This window comes from Thunnus albacares, chromosome 17, assembly GCF_914725855.1.
Source record: "Thunnus albacares chromosome 17, fThuAlb1.1, whole genome shotgun sequence".
Taxonomy (NCBI): Eukaryota; Metazoa; Chordata; class Actinopteri; order Scombriformes; family Scombridae; genus Thunnus; species Thunnus albacares.
Window position 1 is genome coordinate 13,104,142 of NC_058122.1, and position 27,022 is coordinate 13,131,163.

At 40.0% G+C, this 27,022-nt stretch overlaps 1 protein-coding gene across 9 annotated transcripts in view; it reads right to left on the bottom strand.

Annotated features, from left to right (window-relative positions):
* The window catches only part of spag9a (sperm associated antigen 9a), a 28,483-nt gene extending 2,515 nt beyond the window's left edge, over nt 1-25,968 (bottom strand). Inside the window, exons 1-30 of one of the 9 annotated variants that reach the window (XM_044330737.1) lie at nt 25,462-25,968; nt 21,996-22,116; nt 20,003-20,073; nt 19,800-19,888; nt 19,472-19,622; nt 17,222-17,308; nt 15,798-15,933; nt 15,453-15,546; nt 15,242-15,363; nt 13,439-13,453; nt 11,798-11,855; nt 11,000-11,152; nt 10,511-10,562; nt 10,255-10,385; nt 9,715-9,771; nt 8,659-8,820; nt 8,259-8,388; nt 7,816-7,905; nt 7,511-7,633; nt 7,183-7,369; nt 6,856-7,071; nt 6,345-6,552; nt 5,738-5,854; nt 5,344-5,424; nt 5,184-5,251; nt 4,892-5,040; nt 3,805-3,976; nt 3,225-3,338; nt 800-976; nt 283-420 (exon numbers count right to left, since the gene is read on the bottom strand). In XM_044330737.1, coding sequence (XP_044186672.1) covers nt 283-420; nt 800-976; nt 3,225-3,338; nt 3,805-3,976; nt 4,892-5,040; nt 5,184-5,251; nt 5,344-5,424; nt 5,738-5,854; nt 6,345-6,552; nt 6,856-7,071; nt 7,183-7,369; nt 7,511-7,633; nt 7,816-7,905; nt 8,259-8,388; nt 8,659-8,820; nt 9,715-9,771; nt 10,255-10,385; nt 10,511-10,562; nt 11,000-11,152; nt 11,798-11,855; nt 13,439-13,453; nt 15,242-15,363; nt 15,453-15,546; nt 15,798-15,933; nt 17,222-17,308; nt 19,472-19,622; nt 19,800-19,888; nt 20,003-20,073; nt 21,996-22,116; nt 25,462-25,761 — 3,769 coding nt within the window. In that variant the 5' untranslated portion in view covers nt 25,762-25,968. Of the gene's footprint in view, nt 1-282; nt 421-799; nt 977-3,224; nt 3,339-3,804; nt 3,977-4,891; nt 5,044-5,183; nt 5,252-5,343; nt 5,425-5,737; nt 5,855-6,344; nt 6,553-6,855; nt 7,072-7,182; nt 7,370-7,510; nt 7,634-7,815; nt 7,906-8,258; nt 8,389-8,658; nt 8,821-9,714; nt 9,772-10,254; nt 10,386-10,510; nt 10,563-10,999; nt 11,153-11,797; nt 11,856-13,438; nt 13,454-14,009; nt 14,022-15,241; nt 15,364-15,452; nt 15,547-15,797; nt 15,934-17,221; nt 17,312-19,471; nt 19,623-19,799; nt 19,889-20,002; nt 20,074-21,995; nt 22,117-25,461 lie in introns of all 9 variants that reach the window. The other 8 variants (XM_044330731.1, XM_044330730.1, XM_044330729.1 and 5 more) reach the window with 8 other exon arrangements.
* Between the last annotated feature and the right edge of the window lie 1,054 nt (nt 25,969-27,022).

Sequence of the window (27,022 nt, forward strand, 5' to 3'; positions counted from 1 at the left end):
ACGATTAGTCAACAGGTCACAGTTTTAATAGTCAGAGGTACAGTGTATATATTAGCTACATAAATGCAGCCGTTAATATTTTGCTTCTGCTAAGAGGAATCTTATGTGTTTGCTCCACCTCAGTGAAAACATTTGCACTACATCTGTGCTTTGTATTACACCAGTTATTCTATTGTAATTCTATAGCAGACTTTCATGTGGGTGTTTTAATGAGATATTCTGTTTTTAAATGCTGTATACAGTATACCAACGTGTGCGCACATATACACGTGGCATGCTCACCCATTCTGAAGTCAATATAACCTTCTCCTCCACTCATGACCAGGTATGTTTTGGGTTCAGAGGTCGCTGTGTCAGAGGATTCAGATGCAGGATCATCAGAGCCTGAATCAGCACTACCTGGTGGAGGCATTGCCTGACCTGTGAAGAAAAATCAAATAACAAGTCAAAAACTTTTTTAGTTTACAGTATTGAGAAAGCGAGAAAAAACAACTTTTAGTAGCTATAATTAGGAGGCAGTTGCCATTTTTATTTGATGATTGACTTAAAAAGTGGACTTCTGTCAAATGACTATTATTGACATTCACAAAATGGACCATAATTAAGATGCAAAGAAAAGAAATAGAAACGATGGTAATGCAAATCTGTTAATGTCTTCTCAGATGAAAAATAATGTCAAGTAATGACATATATAAAGTAATCTGGCCCATAGAAGTAGCTGGCATTTTTAATTGATTAATGGGTTTTGCAGTCTATTCATTTTTCAGCATTCATCACTGTTTCTGCTCTTATTGCTTACCTGGCACGGTGACAAAAAACTTGACAGCATCTCGATGTCCATGGAAACACAGCTGGGCGTGGGCCATGGAGCAGTATGGCACAAAGCTGCCTGGCATGGCACAGTCCACACTGTCTTCACTGTAAACCCGTACAGCACTGCCGGGACGATTTGGCACTATTCCTGTTGTCTTGTTGGCTGCAGAAAAAGAAAGTACTATTAATACTAGAACAAGTGAGGTCAATGCATAAATGATCTTGTTTTCAGACAAAAACATCCAATTTTATTTGTGCATTTTACTGTGCTGTATTAAAAGCAGGGAAGGCAAAGGCTTATCGGGAAAATGATCAATAAACAAGCACATGAAAGAATAAGAAATGAGAAACAAAATAAGAACCATACAAAAAAAGATGAAGTGGTCAAACAGGACAATGGTAAAGACAAGAGGTAAGGTCATTGGGGCTCGAGAGGTAGAGCAGGTAATCCACTAATCAGAAGATCGGCGGTTTGATTCCTGGTTCCTACAGTCCACATGTCAAAGTGTCCTTGGGCAAAGGGCAAGATACTGAACGCCAGATTGCTCCCGATGGCTGTGCCATCAGTGTGTGAATGTGTTTGTGAATGATTAGATCCTCCTGGTGAGCAGGTTGGCACCTTGCATGGCAGCCCCTGCCATCACCATATGAATTGTTGTGTGAATGGGTGAATGTGTCTTGTAGCGTAAAAGCGCTTTGAGTGGTCCGAAGACTAGAAGGTGCTAAATATGGTGCATTCAGAAAGTATTCAGACCCATGCACTTTTTTCACATTTTGTTATGTTGCAGCCTCATGCTAAAATCGTTAAAATCATTTTTTTCCCTCATCAATCTACATTCAATACCCCATAATGACAAAGTGAAGACAGAATTTTAGAATTTTTTTGCAAATTTATTAAAAAAGGAAAAACTGAAATATTATACTGATATAAGTATTCAGACCTTTTACTCAATACTTAGATGAAGCACCTTTGGCAGCAGTTACAGCCTCGAGTTACATTGGTTAACTCAGGTAAAGGCGTGGACTGCCTGTCCACCTCAGGGTGTAATTATCAGTCTTTACAGCTTGCGCACCTGTGTCTTTGACTGAGGAGAGGCTTCTGTCTAACCACTCTGCCATAAAGCCCAGATTGGTGGAGTGTTGCAGTGATGGTTGTCCTTCTGGAGCTCAGCCAGAGTGACCATTGGCTTCTTGGTCATCTCTCTTACCAACGCCCTTCTCTCCTGATTGCTCTGTTTGGCTGGCCTGGCCAGCTCTAGGAAGAGTCCTGGTTGTTCCAAACTTCTTCCATTTAAGAATTATGGAGGCCATTGTGCTCTTGGGAACCTTCAGTGCAGCAGAAATGTTTTGGTAGCCTTCCCCAAATCTGTCCTTCCATGCAACCCTGTCTCTGAGCTCTGCAGGCAGTTCCTTTGACCTCATGGCTTGGTTTTTGCTCTGATATGCATTGTCAGCTGTGAGAACTTTTATAGACAAGTGTGTTCCTTTCCAAATCATGTCCAATCAATTGAATTTACCGCAGGTGGACTCCAATCAAGCTGTAGAAACATCTCCAAGATGATCAGTAGAAATGGAAGGCACCTGAACTAAATTTAAAGGGTCACAGCAAAGGGTCTGAATACTTATGTCAATGTGATATTTCAGTTTTTCCTTTAAAATCAATTTGCAAATATTCCTAAAATTGTATTTTCGCTTTGTCATTATGGGGTACTGAGTGTAGACTGATGAGGGAAAAAATGAATTTATAAGATTTTAGCATAAGGCTACAACATAACACAATGTGAAAAAAGTGAAGGGGTCTGAATACTGCAGTCCATTTACGATTTACAATTGGTGAGGCCATCAAATCTCAGTCTTTGACAACAATGTGTTAATGGATTACTGAGGCACACACATTCATATAGACACAAATTTACATAATAGAGTGTGAAACTGAATCCCAATCCAGAAAACTAGAGAGTTTATGAGCAGAGATGGCCTGCAGGCAAAGTCTCTCAGACAGCACAGAGCAGTCTGTGGGTTCATGACAGTCTGACAGCAGCTGAGCATGTTTGCCCTCATTGTTTTTGAATAAACATGCAAAAAGAGAGCTCTGTGCCTCTGACCAGCGAGTGAGGCCCATAGTGGAGAAACCAGAGGTTAAAGAAAAAGAGGACCTAGCTCGGCAACAATTTCTCCCATATTCATACTCCATAACAAGAGGAGTTCAAGACAGAAAACAAGTGCAATAGAAAACTACATAAAAAGAGAGAACAAAGGGAAAAGGAAGAAGATGGGGACAAGACATGCAATGACAAACAAACAAACTTTCAGAAGATCCAGAATTTGTACTGTAAACAAAAGTGAACATTTAGCAGATCGCTGCATGGGGTAAATCTGAGTGAGCTGTTGATGCTGTGCACATACGATACCTTCAGACAGTGGGATGGAAATTATGACACCGTTTCCTGTCCCCACCCACAGTCGGCTGCAGGACACCACCAGAGCTGTGATTCTCACAAATGAGAAGCCCAGTTTACCCGTACCTGCAACACACGCAAAGAAGAGATTTGTTTGCTGTTTCAATCTATATTCAAAAAATCTTCAGTATCTACCTAAAATATACAGTTGATGGTAATTCCTTACTCGTACACTCTCAATATTAAAACAAAAATAAGACCAGTTCTTTAGATCCAGGAGATCATGGGCAAAATGTCAGTTTTATCACTGTGTGGCATATGGTCAACATTGTCCATGGTAAAAATTATAGCTACATGTAGTCAATTTAATTTGTCTTTTTGGACATAAATCTAATTCTTGACATTAAAGCCAAAATTATAAATGTTCAGTAAACCTACCAAACTGGTAATATGACTTTAAATGATCACACATACAAATTTAATTATTTTTAAATAGTTAACTTTCATATAGTAACTTTAGAGGAAAACTGTGGTTTGGTTAGTTGAAAGGATTTCTGTGAGTAAGTTGGTAAGCAGTGACCAGTAGCCATACCCAGCATCTTGCTGACGTAGGGCTCAATGTCCACATCCTGGAGGTGCTGGTAGGTGTGGGCATGAAACAAACGCAGGGTTGAATCCAGTCGGATAGACACCCAGATACCATCTCCAACCCAGGCCAGCTGCCGGACTTGGCTCTCCTTGCGAGGATGAGCATCAAACGATTTCTGCTCAGGTATGACAGGTAGAGATGATGTAATGTAACAATTTTGTGGAAATCACCGTGAGACATGTTTTTACTTAAGGAATATTTTGCTAATTTGGGCTTATTTACTTTACTGAACCGGTGAACAGGTTTGAATCCTACTTAAAGGACTACTTTGTGTCTATAGGTAATTACACATCTGAGCGCTGCTGCTCGAGTCCTCACTAAGACCAAGAAAGTGGATCGTATCACTCCAGTTCTCAGATCTTTACACTGGCTTCCTGTCTGTCAAAGAATTGATTTCAAAATACTGCTGTTGGTTTATAAAGCACTGAATGGTTTAGGGCCAAAATACATTTCTGCTCTGCTGCTACATTATGAACCATCCAGACCTCTCAGGTCATCTGGGACAGGCGTAAAAACTAAACATGGAGAAGCAGCATTCAGTTTTTATGCTCCACATATCTGGAACAAACTCCCAGAAAACTGCAGGTCTGCTGCAACGCTCAGTTCTTTTAAATCAGAGCTGAAGACTTTTCTGTTTGCCACTGCTTTTAATTTAACTAAATTTAAGGGTTAATATCTTACATTGCACTGTAACTTTTATCCTGTTTTATCTGTCTTATTCTGTTTTAGCTTCTTTTTTATTTCCAAATTTAACATTTTTTAAAAATTATATTTAAATGTCTCTTTACATTGTCTTGTGTTGCTTTTATATTCTGTCTTGATGCCTTTTATGCTCTATGTAAAGTACTTAGAATTTCCTTATTAAAATGAGCTACACAAATAAACTTGCCTTGCCTTGCCTTTACCTGCGATAAAGATTAACTATTACTTTAACAAAATTATAAGACTATCAGGTTACACAAGTTGTGGGTGACTGGAAAATAACTCCTATAAGTGACAGAATACTTATTGACTGTAGTGACAGTTGTACCTCTATCCTCATGGCCTTGGGCTGGATTATGTAGATCTTGTTCCTGTATCCGCACCACACTTTGTCGTGGACCACTGTCATACAGCGGATAGAGTGGTGGGGCCGGCCCAGATCCAACAGGTGGTAGTTGGTTAGATCCCACTGACCATCTGCTTGGGAGAAACACAGAGACTTGAGAGCCAAGGTCTTTGTGGCATAAAATGGTCATCAGAGGTTTTGGCAAAACGGTTCCAACAGTATAAATATAGTCAGATATGTTGTTGAAAATGTACAGGAAAAGCTACAGACTTACCAATGCCTCTGTGGAAAATTGCTAAAGTCCCATCTGCCAATGCTACCAGGACTCTCCCTTTAACATGCCTGTAACAAGATGAAGACGCTTTTTTACACCTTTTTTCCTGTAAGTAAAAAAGTATGTTAGGTGTGTGTGTCACAAGCAACTTTGTACTCACACTATGCTGAGGATGGAGTCTTTCAATTTGATGGCATGGAGACACTTCCTCCATCGAGCTACAGACGAGTGGACATACAGACTTAAGAGGGAGACACAGAGAGATGAAGAAAGGCCGATCAGAGTACAATACTGGCTTAAGAAGAGTAGATTTCCAACTAAAAGTTGTGTGATAAAATAATTTGACAAATAACAGAACCATTACTGGCTTAAATCAGGCTTGATTCTATAAACACCTTCCTGTTTTTCAAAATGTAAGAACAATTTTATCAATTAAGTTAAACTTCCATTCTTTGTCTGAGTCCTTTGGCAAGGAAAATGTGGAATTTGTTGTGTTAGTGCTTATATTTCTTGCTGTACTTATAGCACCCTCTAGTGACTATTGTCCTGCTCACCATCCATTCTGAGCTCCCAGCCACATGGTGGGGAGGGCGCTACTCATCCTCAGGAGTTCTCCCTCTGACGGGTCTGAGTCTTCCGGTAAGGAGGTCACACCATCCGGCCCAGAGCCCCTGGGTCGCAGAGGGCAGAAGATCATGTACACTTCATAGTAAAACTAAAAAACTTGTGACACATGGACACATATACATGTATATATTAATGACACCAAGGTTGTTCTTGTTAACATTTACTTTGTAAGCTAAATATCCTGAGGGTTATACTTTGTAATGCCAACCAGGGGAAGAATGTTAGACTGAAAATTTGATTTGAAATATATAAATTTAGTCTTCACACTATTTCTTTGGCATTGGCACATCAGCTCCTTTGAGAGAGCAAAATAATAAATAAAGCGGGCATGTTGAAAAAGTACTGAAGATGTGATACGTCTGACAGCAAAAGGCCAGTTGAACATTACTTATTGTGGCAAATTTTTGTGTTTCTACTGTAGAATTGTTGAAATCAAGATGGAAGTTTTCAGTAAAGGCTGTTAATGCTTTCAACATATCTTAGTGTTTACACTCCACAATGGCAGAAATTATAATCTAGAACATGATTCCCCACCTATGTGTGTCAACAGGAGAAGAATCAGTGGGCCCCACTCCTAGTGGGTCGGTGAACACATGCTCTGTGTATATTCCTGGCTGGTTTTGATCTGCTCCCTGGTCCTCTCCCTCTGCGCCTACACCAGCATTGGCCTCTGTTGCTTCTGTTGCCTCTTCCGCTGTAGGAACCCCATCCTCTGCTGGACTGGTCTCTCTGGACAGCTCAACTATGGGTATTGTGGGTTGATCCGAGAGAAAATTCATAATAAATTTAAGGTTAGGGTACGGATTTCAGCACCAAGGAATGTAACTGTTTTTGCAAGGAAAAGGGTGGATTGCCCCTGATACTTGGGTTGGGAAGTTCTTGTTCATGAGTGTAAGATGAAGCACATAGTGATGAAATAGTGATACCTGCAGATGGATGGATTATCAGTAGAAAATCTGTTTATTTTATTGGCAAAATTGTTTTTCACAGATGAGAAACAATTAAGGAAATACTCTATCAAAGCATATTTCCGGCAGAAAAATACCTGAGCCAGAGATGGCACTGTGCTCAGCCGGCTGGTCAGTGACACCTGAGCTGGCTGTCTGGGGTATGGCGGTGGTCCCCTCTGTTGCCATGGCACCATCACTGCCTGTTGAGCCCACGCTGGCCACACTGCCAGCCAGTGACACCCTGTCACCTTGACTAGCCTCCAAGTCTTGGGGTACCTCCTCACCCGCTGGATAGTCAGTCTCCAACGCACCTGAAAATTGACATTAACAACCTTACAGTCCAAATTCAGTTATAGATGACAAAGAGAGAGAAACCAAATGCTCCACCCTACACAAATAAACAATGTGACCACTCAACCTACCGGGAACACTGGCAATACAGACGACGTGGGTGTTGCAGGCATAGAAGCTGTCAAGCAGGTCAGAGGGTTGACTGGCGTCCAGCACCATAACCTTGGTAGAGGAGTGGGTGCTGGTGCACACCCACACCCTACTGGATATCTCATCCTGAAGGATCAGCTCCTTCTCCTGCTCCCCTTTCTCCTGATCCTGAAAATCAGCCAAAGTCTTGACAGAATTCAAACCAAAGTTTGAAGAACTTTCTAAACTTACTGGACCTACAGACAGCAACTAATTTTTAAACATAAAAAACACTATAAGATACCACAGCTTCTTCCTTAAATGACTCACTCTAACTTTATTATCTTGCTCCAACTGGTCCAGGCTACTCTGAGAACCCTTCGTCTGCTTAGCGAGCTCTGATGTGGGTAATGTCCTCCCACCGGACAGGTTAACCCCTGCAGCACACCACAGCTGGGAAACAGAGAAGGAACAAATTAAACATATTACAATGGGATTATATCCACTAATGTGATACATTTAGATTAATCATCAGTGTAAAATAATATTGTGCCACAGAAATATCAAATGGATATGTACAAAAAGGCACACAGTATGTTCTGTGTATGTACGTGTTATCTAGTTTACTTATGTACCTTCATAGAAGCATCTTTCTGATCCAGAGGTCTCAAGTATACCGGTACAGGCAAATTCATTTTGTTCTCTACCTGGCCACCGTTTGCCACCTGTCAGGGTCAAATTTCAAAACATATTTGATCAAAATATGGACACATAGGCACAGCAGAAAGAAAGCACAGCTACATTCATAAGTAAATGAAATGAAAACAAATGGACAACTCCAACTAAAAATTTATCGTGTTGATTTTATGTTATCTGTACTTTGATATACACGATTGGCAAATCTCACAGGACCAAGCTCCATCTAGTGGACAATTTAAATAAATATGTTTCCTTTAAAACAGTGGGGAAAAGTAAAATGATCCAACTTTAAACTGACAGTCTTGATCATTAACATTAAAAAACAGCCATATTTACTCTTACAGTAATAGACTTGTATTTAAACCTCTTCCTTTCCCACCTTGTATTTACTAGGCAGGCTCCAGCCATGTGCAGTGACTCGTCCATCCTCCTTCTGCATGTGGGCCTTCACCTGTCTGTACTGGGCTCTCTTCTGTTCTTTACGTGATGGCGAACTGCACTGGTCTTTTCTGCAAGAAGAGCGATAGAGAGAAATTGGATCAGCTAACATACATTATGTACATGAATATTATAACAGGCTATTAGGTGAATGAATTTTGGAATGATGACCAAACTCAAAAGGTACTGCAATGACACAGAAGTCAAATTATTAAATTATAATCATCAAATGTAACTTTATTTTTAACTTTTTGGATTTGTATCAATTCAACACATTTCTGTACCTTTTTCGGAATTTCTCTAAACATTGTCCAACTTAATCACTTGAATGCAGTACTCACTCTTCATTGAGGAAGTCGAAGGTCTTGGACTTCTCTGTGGGGAACTGGGAGAAGGTGCTACTCCTCTTCACCAGGCTGCCCGGGTTGGATTTTACGTTGGACTGGGGCTCCATCTTCTTTATAGCAGGGGCACTGGAGGAGGAGCTAAACAGTCTGCTGAAGCTGCAGGTGGCGAAGTTACAGAGAGCCAAGAGGGACACAGAGCCAACAAGAGTGCAGGGAAAAAGCAAGGTAGGGGTCAACCAAGGATCACCAACTACCACCAACATTTACTGCACAGTAATGTAAAGCATGCTGGGAGTTGTGGAATAGCTGAGCGTTACCTATAACATCTTACAAGAACTGGGTATTGAACATTAAAATTTTTTCTCCAGAAATCTCCAGAGATTTCTATGTTGTCATTTCCCATAATATACTAGGTACTGCATTACTTGTTAACTTGTTTTTTTTAAAGTCTACTCAAGTAGACTTAATAAAACAAAGATAACACATCTACTATATTCTGTTAAAAATGTCTTACAATAAAACTGACAGAACACACACAAAAGTGACAGAACATGTACATGTATTTAGGCTACTGAGGGAACTCCATCCCTCTTTAGCTCTCTATGAGCAGACAGAGTAGGAAAACATCAAAAGGCACACAGCAGGCAGGAGACAGGAAAGCCCGGGGGGCACAAGGAGAGTCATGTCTGAGCAGTTTGTGATAACAAAAACTGATACACTGCATGGAGAGTAAAGATTATGGAGAAAGACACATCAAAGTTGGATCCATTTGTAATGGAGGAGTAGTTCTGTGTCAGTGGAGGGCAAGAGAGAGGTTTGGCTGGGAGAAGAGTTACTAAACCATCTTTACCTAATGCTGCCAATTCAATGACACATCCCGGAAAAGATAAGAAAAAAAATGTATTTGAATAATTTGAGAGAAAATGTCACAGGAGTTAAATGGAAAGTGTGCACTGACCGCAAAAGGCTGTCAAAACTAAAGCCCAGACAAAATGGTGAATAACGCTGTAGTTTTTAAAAAAAAGAAACTGTAAATTTGAGAGGACTCACAACTGCCAGATGCTGGATTTCTTCTTTTCTGTGAGTGTTGGATTTTCCCTCGAGGCCCTAAAGAAGAGTTTGAAGACAGTTTTAAGACACACAAGTACAGGTTGAGTATGTAGAAGGATCCTTCTGCTCCTTACAATTAAAGCTGAACTCTATTGCCTTCTTTAATTGGTATGTCATTATTGTATCCATCTGACTGCTGGTGAAACATTAAGACATTATTGTGGTTGGAGGTGGTCTCCATGTTCCGCTACTGAAAAAAGTTAATGAGGTTGTCTGAGCTTTTTGACAGCTGTAACACCATCCAATTTCATCAATCCAGACAATAACATGCTCACGTTTCATGGTCAGAATATTGTTTTGATCAGAGATGTTTTTACTGCAAACAGACAACACTGATGGATGCTCAGTTATCTTTGCTGTTGCATTAACATGCAGAAAGTTATGGATTTTAACTCTAAGTTAAGAAAACAGCAGAGATCTCACAGAACAATGAGATACTGGTATTAAGTTTGGCTTTGATGAATACTAATTCCTCTTTACCTAATCATCTCTGTCCACCTCACAGCTTCCTGTAGCTCCATTAGTCTCTCTTTGTACTGGTTCCTTTCCATCAGCACTCTGGCCATTTCCACTCTGGTGAAGCGCTTCCTCTGGGCTGTAGGTACATCACTCTGTGGCAGCGCACAATTAAACCCACACATGACCACACAGAAATACATTCATTATTTTAGGAATGAGCTCCATTTCGACACATGTGGGAAGTGTTCAGTTGCAGATATTGTTGTACAAGACTCACATCTTCTTCATCTTTAGTTTTGTGTTTCACTTCCTCAATCTCCACTCGCACTCTGGAAAAAAAACAAAAAAAAAAACACTTTAAAACAAGAACTGCAGTATAAAAACTAGAAATACCGCCTCATGGTTGTATGCCTCTGCCAACCAGTCAAGTTTGCACTTAAATCCATGTCTGTCCGGACTCATATAATCCAAGTGAACATTTGTGCCAGATGTAATGAAATTCCCTCCAGGGGTTCCTGAGATATCATGTCCACGAGAATGGGACGGACGTGAGGTCACAGTGACCTTGACCTTTGACCACCAAAATCTAATCAGTTCATCCTTGAGTCCCAGTGGAAGTTTTTGCCAAATTTGAAGAAATTCCTTCAAGGCATTCCTTAGATATCGCATTCACAAGAATGGGACGGACATATGGACAACATGAAAACATAAGGCCTCTGGCCCTGGCTGTCGCCAACGCAGAGACATAATGATAACTGCTACTTACTTTTTGAGTTCCTCCTCAAGCTCTCTGTTCTTGTCCTCCAGCTTGGTCTTGGCCTGCAGCAAAGCCTCCATCTCCCCCTGCAGCATCTCCTTCTCACAGGTCAACTCATCCACCTTCAATATCAAGTCTTTATTCACCACATTCAGGGCATTCCTGTAAAGAAAGGGAACAAGTATGTTTTAGTATACTCATACAACACTGTTGACATTTTTTCCCTCTTGAGTCCTAGGTACATTTTAACTGGGACAAAGGATTAAAAAGTGATGGATATCAAATATCAAAATCTTTACACAAAAAGACATTAAAAAGAGAGCTCCACCGATTTTACACATCCAAGTTTGTTTACAGGTCTTGGGGAGTACTACTGCATATGTGAAAACAGTATAAAGCCTTCTGTGGCTCCACACAGAGTTGCGTGAAATTTGATAAATTGCCTAAAAGTGATGTCATTTGAGTCAGTGTCAGTTGGGGCTGAAGACTACAGGTTTAAAAATGAAAACAATCTGGGGTTGTGGTGTAAAAAACAAGGGAGGTTACCAATCCTCTGTAGCTCACTCCTCAATTCTGCTCAAGGCTGCATTAGTCACTACGAGCGTAACAAACCCAAATTCTTTATAGTCGAGTGATTCGAGTCGAGTTGCATTGTGGGTAATGTAGGCAGCAGGTTTTGAAATGGAAGAATAATGTGTGTAATAAATTATTTTGATCTGCTTTCTTTAAACTGTCCATCATGAGTCTGACAGTATTATAGCAGTGCAATGCTAAAATGGTGGCGTATTCCTCAAGTTATGTACTTACTTTGTCTCAAGCAGTTGTGAATTCTCCTGTATGAGATTTTCAACTTCCCGTCCCATACCTGTACGGAATTGATGACCACATTGGAATTTTATTCCATAACAAAACTTTGACAGCAAGCTGGAGCAGTGACTACATAAGCACTACATATTAACCTCTTCCACTCCTGCCCCCCTACCACAGACCCATTTTTGGAGGGAACAGGGGATGTTTAGGGAGAGATAGCAGGTCAACAGTATATGCCACATATATATCATCTGAAAGATGGGAATCTGAGATTAATTTGAGATGCAGTTCAGCACTGTGTGTCAAGTTTTTCTGGTAATAAATCTGTAATGAACATTGCGTTTTGGTTAGGCACCTATTTAAATTTTGAAAGTTTAGAGTGTATAAGGGCCTAGAACATTATGATGGAAGTATATGATGGCCATTCCCAGGCTCAATTATGTCTCATAAGTTGTTGCAGCAATTTTTGGGTTGATATAATTTGTTATACAGATTTGGTGTAAATTTTAACCATTTTTGACCACTCGAGAATTGATAAAAATGGTCAAAAATCCCTCCAAAATACCACATTAAGACACCAAGACCTTGAAGAACACCACAGAAAAATTCATGCTGTGATTTGGTATCAAAAACTTTTGACATTTGGAGATTTCTGTAAGAATTGCATTTTTCAGAGATTGGATGGTGAGCACTTCTGTTCTAGAAATTGCTAAGAAACCCCCTTATGGTCAATATACTTAGGAAAGCCATATGTCCTCTGAATGCCCTCAGTCTCTAGCTGGTGGGTATAAAGTTTCATGAGACTGTGATTATCCCAGAGGTCACAATAGGTCATTTTATACAGTGAGGTCAAGTTTCAAAAAATGGTCTCACTACAATGAAATGGCTACTATGGGGACTAACATCATCACACATTAATATAATTTGGCTCATTAAATCCACAAGAGTCTCAGCTTTCCAGTCATACCCAATTTATGCAATTCCAAGACTGTTTAGGGACCCAAGTATGCAGAAATGTTCAAATACACCATTTTTAGAATAGCTGAAAATAACACATTTATACTGCATGCAAAAAACTGCATGGTTTTTGCCTAAAATTGCATGGGATTAGCATGAAGTGGGCATGTCTATAAAGGGGAGACTTGTGGGTAACCATAGACACCATTTCATTCAGATATCTTGAGGTGGGAGGTCAAGGGACCCCTTTGAAAATGGCCATGCCAGTTTTCCCTTGTCAAAATTTAGCCTAATTTTGGAGTGTTATTTAGTCCCCTTCCCAACAAGATAGGATGACATGGTTGGTACCAATGGATTAGGTCGCCTAGTTTCATATGATACAAGTATCTTAACTGTAGCTTTAAAACTGAGCTGCTACAGCCTCTGAGAGACAGTAATGTCACCTGCAGACGCCAGTGTCCTCAGGGAGTGGAAGAGGTTAAGATGCACCACTGTAGATTATTCTTACTAAAATCCAACAAGACACTACATAGGGTGAGAAATATCTCCTAGTGAGATATGCGTTACTGTAGGTTTCACAATACAAGAAACTATGTGCAGAAACAACCACAACACACAAAACCCACAGCACATGTCACATGACTGACAGGAGAAGGATGGATAGAGAGGGTGAGGTCTTACCAATCAAACTAAGGTCTGAGAAAACCATGCAATCCAAGTCAGGCGGAAAGAATAAAGAAGAGGGAGAGAGAGAGAGAGAAAGAAATGCGGATATAGTTTGAGACAGTGGAATGACCAAAATGATGGAGGAGCCAGAGCTAAACATGTAGCTGTTGACTCCACAAGCAAACAGGAAGAGATGCTGCTTGTTCTTTAAGGCAGCAGTAGGGAGAAGGAAAACAAGAAAATACAAGGGCAAAAAAATATTTTAAGCTGTAAAAAGAAAAGTTAGGATAACTTTATGGAAATGATGCATCATTTGAAAAAAGGAAACACTGAACCCCGTCACCCATGCACCAAACTTTGTCTAAACGACTGCATATCTGTGTGTTTTAGCTCAGAGGCAGTCAAAGTAGACAGCTGAAAAGCTACACACTGTGCATTACTGAACCCAACTGTTATCAAACATAATGAGGAAGAGGCTGTGAGCTGTAGCGATGGCGAATATGGCAGAAGGTGAGTTGTGAGTAGAAAGTCAAAGGGAAATTACGAAAGAATGTTTAGCTAAGGAAAGGTTTGAGGTCATACACACCAGAGTACTCCACTGGGATTATGGACAAAAGCAGGGAGATGAGACACGGGAGAAAGAGAGGTGATGTTAACATAGGTAGATGGCTAACACTGTGTATAACAGCTGGACCAAAGCAGTTGGTGTAGCATTGCAGCATACAGCAGGTGTTGGAGTTATAATGAATTTAAAACAAGTGCTAGCAGTAGAACAACAGCTGCTAACCAAATATGGTACTAGAGCTTCAGTAAAACAGCTTTAAAGTCAATTTGAAAAACCAATAAAAGCAGTAATCAAAGACATAAGAAATATGCAGGGTTATTAGACAGTTATTTTTATGTATTAACCTACACCTCACTGATACAACAAGAAAAAACAGAAATAGTCCATTAAAATATAAAATATTCTCTGATGTCACATAATATCTTGAACACATTTTGGGACACATTTTGGTTGCATGATGTGTCCTAACAAAAAAGTTAAAAATAGACACCACAACATGATGTAGAGTCTATCCTTTTCTGTATCAGGACACCTCAAAGTGTATTATTAAGTATATTATTATACCATGGCCACTCTAAAAAGAAGCAAAAGGTACTTTGCGTATAAAGTTGTCATACATTTTTAAAAATGGAAGTATCATTGCCTGTAGTTTTATCAATGGGGAAATTTCACCTATAGCCCGTTCAAGAGGGCTAAAGATAAATCAAAACTGTGAAAAGTATAACTTCTCATTTTATATCCATTTATTTTCTTTAAATCATTCAAAGGCCTAATGATTTAGCCACTGAGTTTTATTGACCTTTAATATATGTTCTAATGAATTAGAATGGTGAAGCTTATGGTTAGATCCACGTTTAAGATGCCTCGAAAGACCTGTATGATTTTAAAAGACACCTGCCAGCCAATTACAAACAAGTATCTTTCATGGCCATGGTGTAATTGTAGACATAACATTTACTATATGTATACGCTTAATCTTCACACAACATACAAAGTATTGGAAGAGTAGAATTTCAGCAGTTTTATATTTCAACCATTATGTATTGTAAAATAGTGAAATACACCTATGAGTAGGATTTTTTTTTTAACTTAAATAACCATTTTGAGTCAATTCATAATTGAATCAAGCAATTTCATACAGACTATTTCAACACTACACAGGTGACATGTATTCAGAGGGTCCAACAGGATAACTGCTACATAATTCACTATCAGTTCTGCATTGTACCAATGAGAATCGAGTTTTTACTCACCCAGCAGATCAGCCCCCTCATCTACATCCCCTATGAGCCCAGTGCCTGCAGACGACAGCTCTTCAAACAGTGAGTCCGTATTGCGGTCAAATGCCATGTTCTCAATGCCTTTGGTAGGGGTGCTAGAAGAATAATAAGAACAGGAGGTGATGTTTTGCTACCTGGTGAAACTTTATGTAAAACTGACCCGACAGCATGTTCTTAGTACTACCTGCATGCCTTGTAACCAATGAGATCCATGTCCAGCTCAGGAGTGGACTCAATGATGTCCTGCACATCTGAGCTGTCCTCATTTTCAGACAAACCTACATAAGACACAGGACATGCCAGAACAATATATGAGTAAAAATCTACAAAACATGTCATTAGTAAAGTTGGTGTGTAAGACTAGGATTTTTTTAGATTGAGGAAACAAAAACTTTACTTCTATAACAGCTCTACAGCATAAACAGTGTATGCCAAACACTCTTTCATCTACTGTATATGACGAATGACTAATGGATAATTAATGAATGTGATTCTGTAACTAGCGCAGTTTCATGATGTTTGACCCTACCCACTGATATGGATCTAGTCCCTGGTGCAGCCTGCACCTCCATGCTCTTACTGTTCCCATCTTCCTTCTCCATGTCCGAGGCTGTGGTGGACATTGGTGTGGCAGACTTGGAGCCGTTGAAGTCCGACAGCTCATCCTGTAATAACAGGGGACTTATTCACGGCAACATATTGATAGCTGCTCAAAATCAAGGGTCAAGATGCCACTCAGGTAGACCATAAATGAACCAGAGCCAAAATTAAGAAATAAAAATGTAAAAGGACATATTACATATTAAAACACATACACAACATATTCAGACCAAACAGGGGAAAAGAAAACATAACAAGACAATTTATGATCTAACAGGTAAACATGAGGCTGAACAGAGAAAGGGCTAAACACAAACAAGACAAGGGAAGACACAAGAGTCCAATTTCCTTCAGCTCTTACATTATGTAGAGCGAGAGCATCATGACAATCTCAAAGTATAGAAAATCTAACTTTTAAACTTTTATTATTGTGTTCTGAATTAGATAGAGGGAAAATCTTTTAAACACAAAAATCTGGAACAGTGAGCTACAGGGAATCGTTTTTTTTGTGAAATTGGAGTTCATGAAAACATTAAGAAATCTAACAGAAACACTATGAATGAACACAACAAAAGAAGCACACATGGACTGAGGATAGCTTCCTATGAGAACACGAGGAACACAGAGCTAGCACACAAACAGTAAGTCGACACAGAGCTTCACAGATTGCAGGGGGAGGGGGGGCTTCACACAACATCAACTGAACATAAATCATGGCCACAATGGGAGGTGCCATTCTGCCTCTTATACACAACACAAGATTCAAAAACTAAAAACAGTTTAGAAGAAACTTAACAGAGGCTGAAATCATACATCTACTGGACGTGTTAGGTCTACTATTACACAACAACAGCAAAGACACAGAGTACCATCTAAATATATGATGCTACGTTACTGTACAATGAGAGATGATCAGAAATGTTACTGTAATGTTGAGATCTGTGTGAATGAAGCAAAATATGAAATCTAAAACTATCATGCATTTAAACTGAAATGACAAACAAATTAGAGGCCAGATGCAACCAAGCTGTCATTGACTTTGACAGATTAATAATTAACCGTTTCCATCCATGACACAGCTGACAGTTGTGTGCACTTAGATTTTGAAAAGACCCCAATGTAGCCCTCACATACGGCATGGTTGCATGTAGCACAGTCCATCACAGGTGGTCTGTGAAGTGATGGTCTATAAATGCACAAAGTGAGTAGGCGACGTTTTTTGAAAAGATGAAACGGCATAGAGGAGGAGACTACTGAAGCCCATACACACGCAAACACAAACAATGTGCTGCCCAAAGCCAATGCAGGCGTGCTGCTGCTGGCATTTCCACCAACCGCCACTCATCCAACTACCTTGCAGTCGTCTGCCAGTGAATTCCCCCAAGTAGAGTCTTGCGCACTCTTACCCTCCCTTTCCTTTGGGGGGTCGACAAAGTCCAACTGCTTGGGGGGGAAGAGTAAGAATGAAGCTCATACTGTATGTGCAGAAGCAGTTCAGCAGAAATGCATACACCCAAAAGTGTGCATGTCTGTGAAGTGAATGGAAAAGTACTATTGTTTGTAGCAAAGTACATACATATATAGGTGAATGTGTGTGTGTACACAAGTGGCAGTTCATCATTTTCTGTATACCATAAAACTTAAAATTTTGCTTTTAGTCTAACCTACAGCCAAAATACCTTCCAAGATGTATCTTAACATAGCATTTGTAAATAGCATTGGTATTTTCATTTAAAGGACCCTGCATGCCCACTGTACACCTGCACAGGTGATTTAATGTATTTTGAATGATTCAAGCACTTCTCAGGAGTGTGTAGACTGTTTGATTGACATCTTTGATGCACCTGCCAGGGAGGGACATATTACATCTTTATCATTCTTATTGGTGCATAAACTGTCCAGGTTAAGTGGGAGCACCTGTGCGGGTATGCAGGGCCTTTAATAAAGAGGTAAAACTATTAATTATGAACATTACAAACAAATATTTGCAGCATTCTAACTTTTTCATCACTACCTAGAACGCTTACAAAATTATGTAATTATTATGTAATATCAAAATATCAATGTATTGTACCAGTTACATATCCACTTTAATTTGTTTAAGTGACATTGCTTTGTTAAGGTCCCTTTGAATGAAAGAAATGCAATGATTTAGGAAATATAATTACACCAGACTCAAAGGCAATGAAATGGTCTTATTTATATGATTCATATTGCTGATGGAGATTAGATTATGGCTGGCATGCACGTCATTAACCTGTCATTCATTTTCACTTGCAACACCGCCCACTCCCATAAATAAATATGATGTCTGTGTTTTAACTATAACGGCCTGTGTGCATATCAAAGCCACTCGTATTCAAAAGGCTGTGGCTCAACAATAACCGTCCTGTGGCACTGATTACATAAGGACCAATCACATTCCAGCTAGTCCTTTTTCTCCCTCGGTGACTGGCTGCGAGCCATACAGCGGCATCACTCCCATCATGCACCGCGACACAGAGCTGATGTCCCAGTTTTAACAAAAACGCAGCAGTGGGATGAAATAACATTGTCACCCTCCAGGTCCTAACTGCCACAGATACAAACAAAACCCACACACCCAAAAATGCGAATAATTTAGAGTAACAACAAAATTTCAGCAGAAGGAAAACAGCCATTATAACATCTATATGAGAGGAATGAGCTGTGCTCCCTGTAATATTTAGAGCAATTTAACATTAATTAAAATAAGTGGAAACACACATCATATAAAGAATAAAATTCAAAAGAAAAATGAAGTAATTTGTCCCTGCATCAAATAGAAAATTGCTGCAATTATAAATATTCATGTGATGCATTTAATGATCTCCTCTCACTGATGCACCAGGTGATCAGACAAGTTTGCATATTCATTAATGGCTTAAAAGAGGATGTCTGAAAATAGAGACGGCCTTGTCAGATGCCTACTGAAATATGCTTAGGCGCGCCCAGGCCTTATCAAAGGCTCTCTATTCTTAAATGGATGCAAAGCCAAAAACTCCTCTATCTTCTAGCACTGGCAGGAGGGCCGGAAACACTCTGCCAGGAAATGGGATAATAGCGATCATATCATTCTCTACATTTTTGCATTTTTTTTTTTCAAAAAATGTATACTGTTGACACTGATTTTGATCTGACAGTTAAAATGGTGAGAGTGTTTACATAGTAGTTAACACTCAGCTATCAAATGATGATGTCCTTTTTTGTGAGCAGAATAATGATGGGATCAGACTACACAATAAGTTTTGATTATTTAAGATCATCATTATTCAGACTGGAGAATCAGCTTTTAACATGTCGCCAGAAAGGACACACTACACCACTGACTCTCTGGAGCACAGATACTGAGGAAGGAAGTCCAGATGAATTAACAGTGACTGGAGGAGGAAAACATGTCGGTCTTTGTGGCAGGACTTCAAAGATGTGGCATCCTTTGTCTTTCACTATGCTACACTGCATGTCTGACATTTCCAACTCCCCCACATCAGTTATCAGGCTGATATCATGTAAGTGATTTTTTATTCCATGTTAGTGAGTTTAAGTGTGGAAAATAAAGACTTATTTTGCCATCCACACACCTACCTTAAGGCTAGTGTTGGACCGTGGCTGTGCTGCGTCATTGAACCTCCAGCCCTCTGTATTTGGTGTCTCTGCCCTAGCCTGGGGGTCTGGGATAATCAGAGATGCCCCACCAGATGATGGGAAGATCCCCAAAGAAAGAGGCCGCTCTCTCCTGGAGAGGTGAGAGGGAAACGAAAAAAGATTTTTGTTTTGACGTTTTCTCAAAGACACGACTGTGTTGGTGTTTTCACTTGTTTTTTTTTTTATTTTGAACTGATCAGCTTTGAAAATAATATGAAATAATAATATGAAAAACTTCTTAACGCAGACGTATCCTGTGTGTTCTTACCTGACTCTGCCGACACCGCTTGACTCTGAAGTCTCACTGATCTGCTGCATTTTGATCCTCTCTACATGCTCCATATAATTATGGATCATCTGCAGAAGTCAAAACAAATGACCCAGAGGAAACTTGTCAAGAATGTCGTTAACAATCACAACCCGGCAACATTTCCTTCCTTCCTCTCCCCCTTCAGTTCCTCTCCCTCTTACCTCAGAGTGCCGCTGATGGAGGGAGTTGTACTCCTTCTTGAGCTCCAATTCTCGTTCTTCCAACCTGCCAACTGCAAAAGAATAAATACTGCTTAGTTTAAGGTGGTCACTCTGAAATATGCAAGACAATGATCCTACTTTGCCTATGAATTATGCGTAAACAAAAATGAAAATCATTTAAAAATGGGAATCAGGCGTGAAAAATTCAAAATACTGCAAGCTGGACTACAAAATCCTTACCAATTAAGCAATACCTGCATAGCAAGGCTATAGGTGCATATGAGATATTGATTAAATATTTTACATCATTAGAAAAGAACAGATACAAATACGTGACTGTAGTACAAGTCTATACATTAAAAAGTGTGCATATCCCACTTGCATAATTTTGCTCTACCAGACAGGCACCGGAACAAGGCAGAGGGGGTAAATCTCACTCCAATAGGTTTCAATGTTGGGCCGACTTATGAAGTGACAAAAACACCTAATCCCCTATTAGCACGTCAGGTTTAGCCTAAGCCACACACAGAGCTGCTGCAACAGACAGATATATAAAGCCTGGATAGTATCAATTACAGCAGCTACAGTGCAGCTTCTGCATGTTGTGTGATGATGACTTGCCAGTGTGTATATTTTGACACAGCTGAGGGATTTCATTCTACTATCATGAGTCATCAAATTCATGGAGACAAAGTAATGAAGTGAAAGGCTACACACAGGGGAGGCAACTGAAGTCTCTAGTAATCTCTCCTGTGGGTTTGTATTTGTGATGTTCAAATACCACAGTGTAGGGACGCTGAACATTAAGGCAGTAATATTGATTGAATTTATTCACCTAAAATGTGTTTAACACTGAAAATGAAATACTTTCCTTCTGTCATATCCAATCTAACAGGGTATGTAAAAAAAAATCTACATTGTAGAACACATTCAAGACTGGTAAAACTACACCATCCCAAATCAAAACTGAGTGCCAGGCAAATGAAAATTAAGTTAATAAAATAAATCCAAGCTATACAGTTATTGCCAAACATCTGCTAACTAACTGTGGCTTTATTACTGTGACACTACAGTAGCTGTGGACTCTGTCCTGGACAGGAAATGCCTCAGGGCACAATCAGCTCAGGTTCTGCAACGTAATGAATGAATCATTTACCATTCACTGGAAGCGGCAGCAGAGCACTGTGGTTTGCTGACAATCAATCATCAGGAGGCTCAAGTACATCCACAATTTTTGCAGGTGCTAGGTAACAATGATCCGCACAACAGAACGGAAAAAACGTTGCTGTTTTGTTCCCAATTTGGCACAATAGGGAAAACAGTTAATTAGGGCAGACAATGTAAAAAAAAAATTCAAAGGATTTACATTTGATTTTCCAGAATTAACCAAACACTGACCTAATTATGCCTGGCTTGTTACAGCTTCAATCAAAAGTTGAAGCTCTGTGTGAATGAATGATTCACTTTAACTGGCTGTGTAGCTTTGCCACCAGATACTAGACCAGTCACTGAGTGAATACACTATTTTCAACATGACAAAATGTATGAGCCCATCGCTTTGCCTCCATTCCTTAATCCACCAATAAGATGGGCGGTAATGCAGTGCCGCATTAGGAGGATGGGAATAACAGAAATCCTATAATCCCATTACTGTTAACCCCACGAAGAACGAGAAAGAGGGGGTGTGAGTGTGTATGGTTGTGTGTGAGAGTGTGTGCGCTGAGAGAAAAACTAGGCATAACAAGCCATGAGAGAGACATCAAACAAGTGAAGAAGAAGATATCAACAAAGCAGAGAGGAGAACAAAATGTCCTTGTACGTGGGAACAGACAGATGAATAAAAATAAATGGTTATACTGGTGTGTGTCTTCATAAGATGATGGAGAGCAGTGACTATGACAGGAACGACATACGTAAAAGGGAGGCAATAGGTGCAATAAATGATGAAATTTTGTGCACATGAATCTAAGTGTGTGCCTGTGTTTGTGCTTACTCTGGTCTGCGTAGTTCTTGATCTTGAGTTCCAGTTGCCGGGAGTGGGACTCCATTCTGTCCATGTGGTTCTGCAGGTCTTTCTTCTCCTGTTCATGAGTGTCCTCAAACTCAATGAACTTCTACTCAAAGACACACAAACACAAACACACACACACACACAGGGCTTGGTCAGACTCACTGTCATCCATCAAAAGTCAGCTGCTATTGTTGCTCTGATGTGGTTTAAAGTGATAAGTGATAACGTTTTTTCTCGTTTTCTAACCTAATAGTAAGAAACAAGAGGAACTTGAGGTCACTAATGTCTCACCAAGATATGCTGTATCTCAACATGAGCGTGCTATTGATGTTATTAAGGTAATAAATCCATTACTACATATTTGCATTATATTGGTATAACACTGTATGTGTTATAAAACAATTATTTTCATCATCGATTAATCTGTCAATTATTTTCTCAATTAACTGATTAGTTGTTCGGTCCATAAAAAGTCAGAAAATGGTGGAAATTGTTGATCATTGTTTCTCAAAGCCCAAGATGTGTTATATACATAATATCATGGATCACAGATGACACTGTGACAACATAACTTTTCATAACATGATGGTGGATGTAAATATGTGTCTAAATCAGGATCTTGAGCTCATCGGTTCATTCGGAAATTCCTGTTCCTCTCAGTTTCCTTGTGGGCAAATCTCTGAGTGTGTGTGGGCGTGTGTGTGTGTGTGTGTGTCAGCGACCACATCCTGTCCAGCTGAGTCAGCCCAGGCTCTAAAGTGGCTGCACTCCTTCTTCTGGACACATGACTCTCACTGTATTTGTACAAACACATGTTATAGACTTCTGGGCATTGTATGACAGCTATATCCATAAAACCACAATGCCTTTTTGGAAAAAAGGACAAACTGGAGAAAAACTACAAAAAAATCAGCTGGCAGTCGCCAATATCATCAGTAATTTATATGTGTTTGTTTGGTTATGTCTTCAATATACATCAGAGATTAGAGGAAGCAAGGCTGATAAAATAACTAAGCAGGGATGATGATACTGCTGTTTCATGTCTGTGCCCACTACACAGCCACAGAGTGACCTGCAGTGAAATCTATAATGAGTTAAAAAGAAATGAATGGCCAATTCAGGGAGTAAAAGGTCTAAAAAAAAAAAAAAAAAAAAAAAAGTCAATACATGTTAACTGTTCATCTCAACTGGATGCAGCCTCCTGAAAAGAAATGTGACACCCTTCACTACTCTGGTACGGCGGGGGAGTCAGTCTGTAACACCAGAATTTGACACTAAAACTAGAGACAAAAAAACAAAAAAAAAGGGAAAAATGCAAGCTGGGGGATGTTCCCTTTCTGCTACTTTCTAACAAAAGGATCACATGACCTGGAAGTAATACTTGGCTTCTCCAACCCACAATCACAGTCAGCGTACCCCTCGCTCACTCACTCCTCCTCCACTGGGGTGCGGACAAAGAATATTTCCCAACACAATCCCATAGATTTAGGTTTAATGTGTATCTATTTGACATAATAAGTTACTATATCAACGCAAGATACGGTATTACTGTCAGAGAGTGTTTATGTGCCTGGCTGTCACACTGTTTCAGTGTCACTATGTCCACCACATACTGGGCCAGTGTCTCTGCTGGCCTAATGCCCTGAGTCAAGGAAGCAAGCTGGAACAGAAGGTCCGAGTCAAATCACATTGCGCCTCATAGAGAGGCCCGGAGCCAGGAGGCATCATATTCACACACCCAAACCACACACATCTTAGCTATTATCCTAGCCAAAAAACACAAGATCCTAACACATAGACATTTGAGTTGTACTTTTGTTGGCAACTAACGAGTGACTTTTGCAACAAAATGTATCCTTTTGGTTGCTACCTGCTGCATATTCTACATTTTGTGTAGCAGCGGATGTTGACTTACTTTCATATCTGTTACTTCAAGAGAGAAATACTGACTTAAAACCATATTTGTGGTCACAGTCAACAAACAGCATAAAGTGTATTTGGAGGAGAGAAAGGGGAGTATAACTTAGACATAAATAAAAATGAGTAAATAAATAGATACAATTCTGCCCTTGCGCAGCTTGGTTTCACCCTGGCCACCCCCTCGTCCCCTGGGACCCAACCAACAACAGATGCCCCCAAATAGCACTGTAGCTTTCGTCTCTTCTCCTCTTTTTCTCTTTTGTCCCTTCTGCTCTCTCTCCCCTCTATATCCTTACACACACACACACACACACACACACACACACACACACAACTACCCACATTAACACACAGGTACACATGGGCATCTACTATTAAACCAATATTTTATTTATTTATTCTTGTTTGTTCATGTTGCTTTGTTTGAGTTATTTTCTGGTTCTGTTGCTTCTCCCGATTGTACTGTCCTGCGTCATACATATACTTTTTTTTTTGTTGATCACTCACCTTGTACAAAATAAAAGAAAAAATAAATAAAAATAAAGTGTATTTGCTCTCTCAATAGATTCAACATCCCCCCCCCCAAAGGTGGAAAATGGTGCAGATTTTCTTTGATATTGCCATCAGTTTTTGATGTTGAATGTGAGCTTTGGGAAGTTCTCTACCTGGGACCAGGAACGCTCAAAGGCGCTCCATGCACAGTGACAGGCTTTGAATGCATTATACATTTGACTGTTTTCATACTACAGTATATGTGATATCTTGAATTGCTGTACACTGTGCAGAACATATCTGATAGAGTAACTGATATGTGGGTGAAAAGGGGCTACGGTGCTTTGTACAGGAGTGACTGGTGGAAATAATGACCTGCTGGCAGCACAGGATGTTGGTAGTAGTTGTGGATCCTATGAAATATGATCATCATAGGCAACAGTCTGGGTAAAGCTGTGACGGGATGTTTTGAGTATTTCTTTTGATGCATAGATGCTATATGGCAAGCAAATCTGTCACATCCTTCTGTCTGTCAGTGTGTCTCTTCTCTCGCCACATTATTTGAGTTATCTCTCAGTGATGGCCCAAAATGCTGAGTCACTTCACCTGCTGTTTCTTCAGTCAGGGTCTCACAGGGTTCACACACTTTCTGATGCAATAGGCGAGCTCATAGATTACAGGTGAATTTGTCAGAGATATGATGATTATAGTTTTGCTTGTCAGAATGACTCTGTTGAGGTGACATAAGTCAAAACCTCTCATCCTTGGATTAGAGATGCAGTGTTAAGTCATTGACCATCACGCTAGAAAGCACAGCTAATACAAAGAGAAGGCCATTTCAGTCTGACGTTAGCCATGACACTGCCTTGTTTACATCCTCAATGATGGCAGGACGGGCGGGATGCTGCACGGCCACGTGTAGGTTAATTCATCACACAGGGATGCTGGGAGGTAAAAACACCTGAGGCAACCTTTATTCCTCCTTTAAAAAAGGGATGCTGCTGACAACCATCACCCCCAGCTCCGTTCAACTCACCTCCTCTGCATGTTTCCTCAGCGCTTTCTCCCGCTCGTACTGGGTGATGAGCTGCTCGTTGTCCTCCTTCAGCAGCTCCAGCTCCACTTCGTGCTCCTGGTTCTCCGCGAACACCGAGTCCAGGTTCTCCAGGACGGCCACGACCAGCGGCATCAGCTCCTTCACCACGTCCTCGTCGTATTTGCCGATGAGCCTCTCGAACTCCCGGTAGATGGAGTTGGCCAGGCCCGACACCCGCTCAGACATCATCGCTGATGTCCCCGGGTCGTCCTGGTACACAACTCCGTCTTCCAGCTCCATTTTAGTCCTCTCCCTTTCAGCAAACAGGACCAATGTGGGTTATTCCTTGTTATCCCGCCACTATGGACACCGTTATCCGCTTAATTGAAAGCAGCGTTTCTTTAAATAACAGGACACATTGAGAACATTTCACGGCTGGACTATTACGATGCAAGAGGCTACGTGGATTTCTTCCTCTTTTTTTCCTCACTTGTCCCATGCTGCCTTCAAATGCTCCTCCAAAGCTTCTACTTCTCATTTTCAGCAAAGGTCCAAAATCACACGCCCCGAGAGATGTGTTTATCTTGTGGGAATTAAATTTATAAAATGATTCCTATAAGCCAAACAATCAAATCATAACGTCTGAGTACAAAATAGCATTTTGCTCACAGATAAAATATGTCCCACACTTAATAGTTGTGAAGAAAATATTCACATCAGACATGCATAATCTATTTAATAGCCAGTTTAATAATTCGCTGAATTTAATCAATACTTTTATACACAATGAATAACATGTAGGTTGTATTCACTGAAGAACAATGAGATTCCTGAATGACATTGGTCACTAAATGTTTTTCATCCAGGCGGCCTTGTTTGCAACTTTTCCGACGGTCCTGGAAGGCACCATCACAACAGCTGAGTTGTTGACGAGATCACGTGATGACGTCATGATCATCCTAACAACGTAAGATTTTTTTTTGCACTACCATACTGTATTTTACTGATTTTGTACACATTATCTTGTTGAATTATTCTAAAGCCTAAAGAGGAGAAAAAACTACTAAAACGGTACATTTTCAGGGTTTCATAAGGAACTGCCTTTTTTTTCCTTTCCTGAATCATATGAGGCACTTTTGCCCTAAATCTTAAATATAGTTTTATTATAAATCTGATTTTCATTTACAAGCACCACTCTGTTCGACAGGTGAGGTTGACAGAGATGCACTTCCTCCTACAATGTAAAACATTCAATAAAATAAAGAACATTTACTTTAACAGGTTGAACTCTAAAATGTCAGATTTCAAAGAGCTTAATGACTTCTCAGAATTAAAAATACTTCTAGGAGAAGGAGACAGGGCATATCTTATTGCCCAGTAGGCTATGTATTAAAATGCCACAACCTGAGTGACAGTGAGTGATCTAGACACACACGCGCACACACACACACGCACACACACACACACAAATACATGCATAGGATATACTGTGTATATATACGTGTGTGTGTATGTATATGTATGTATAGATATAGATACATGTATATCTATACATACATAC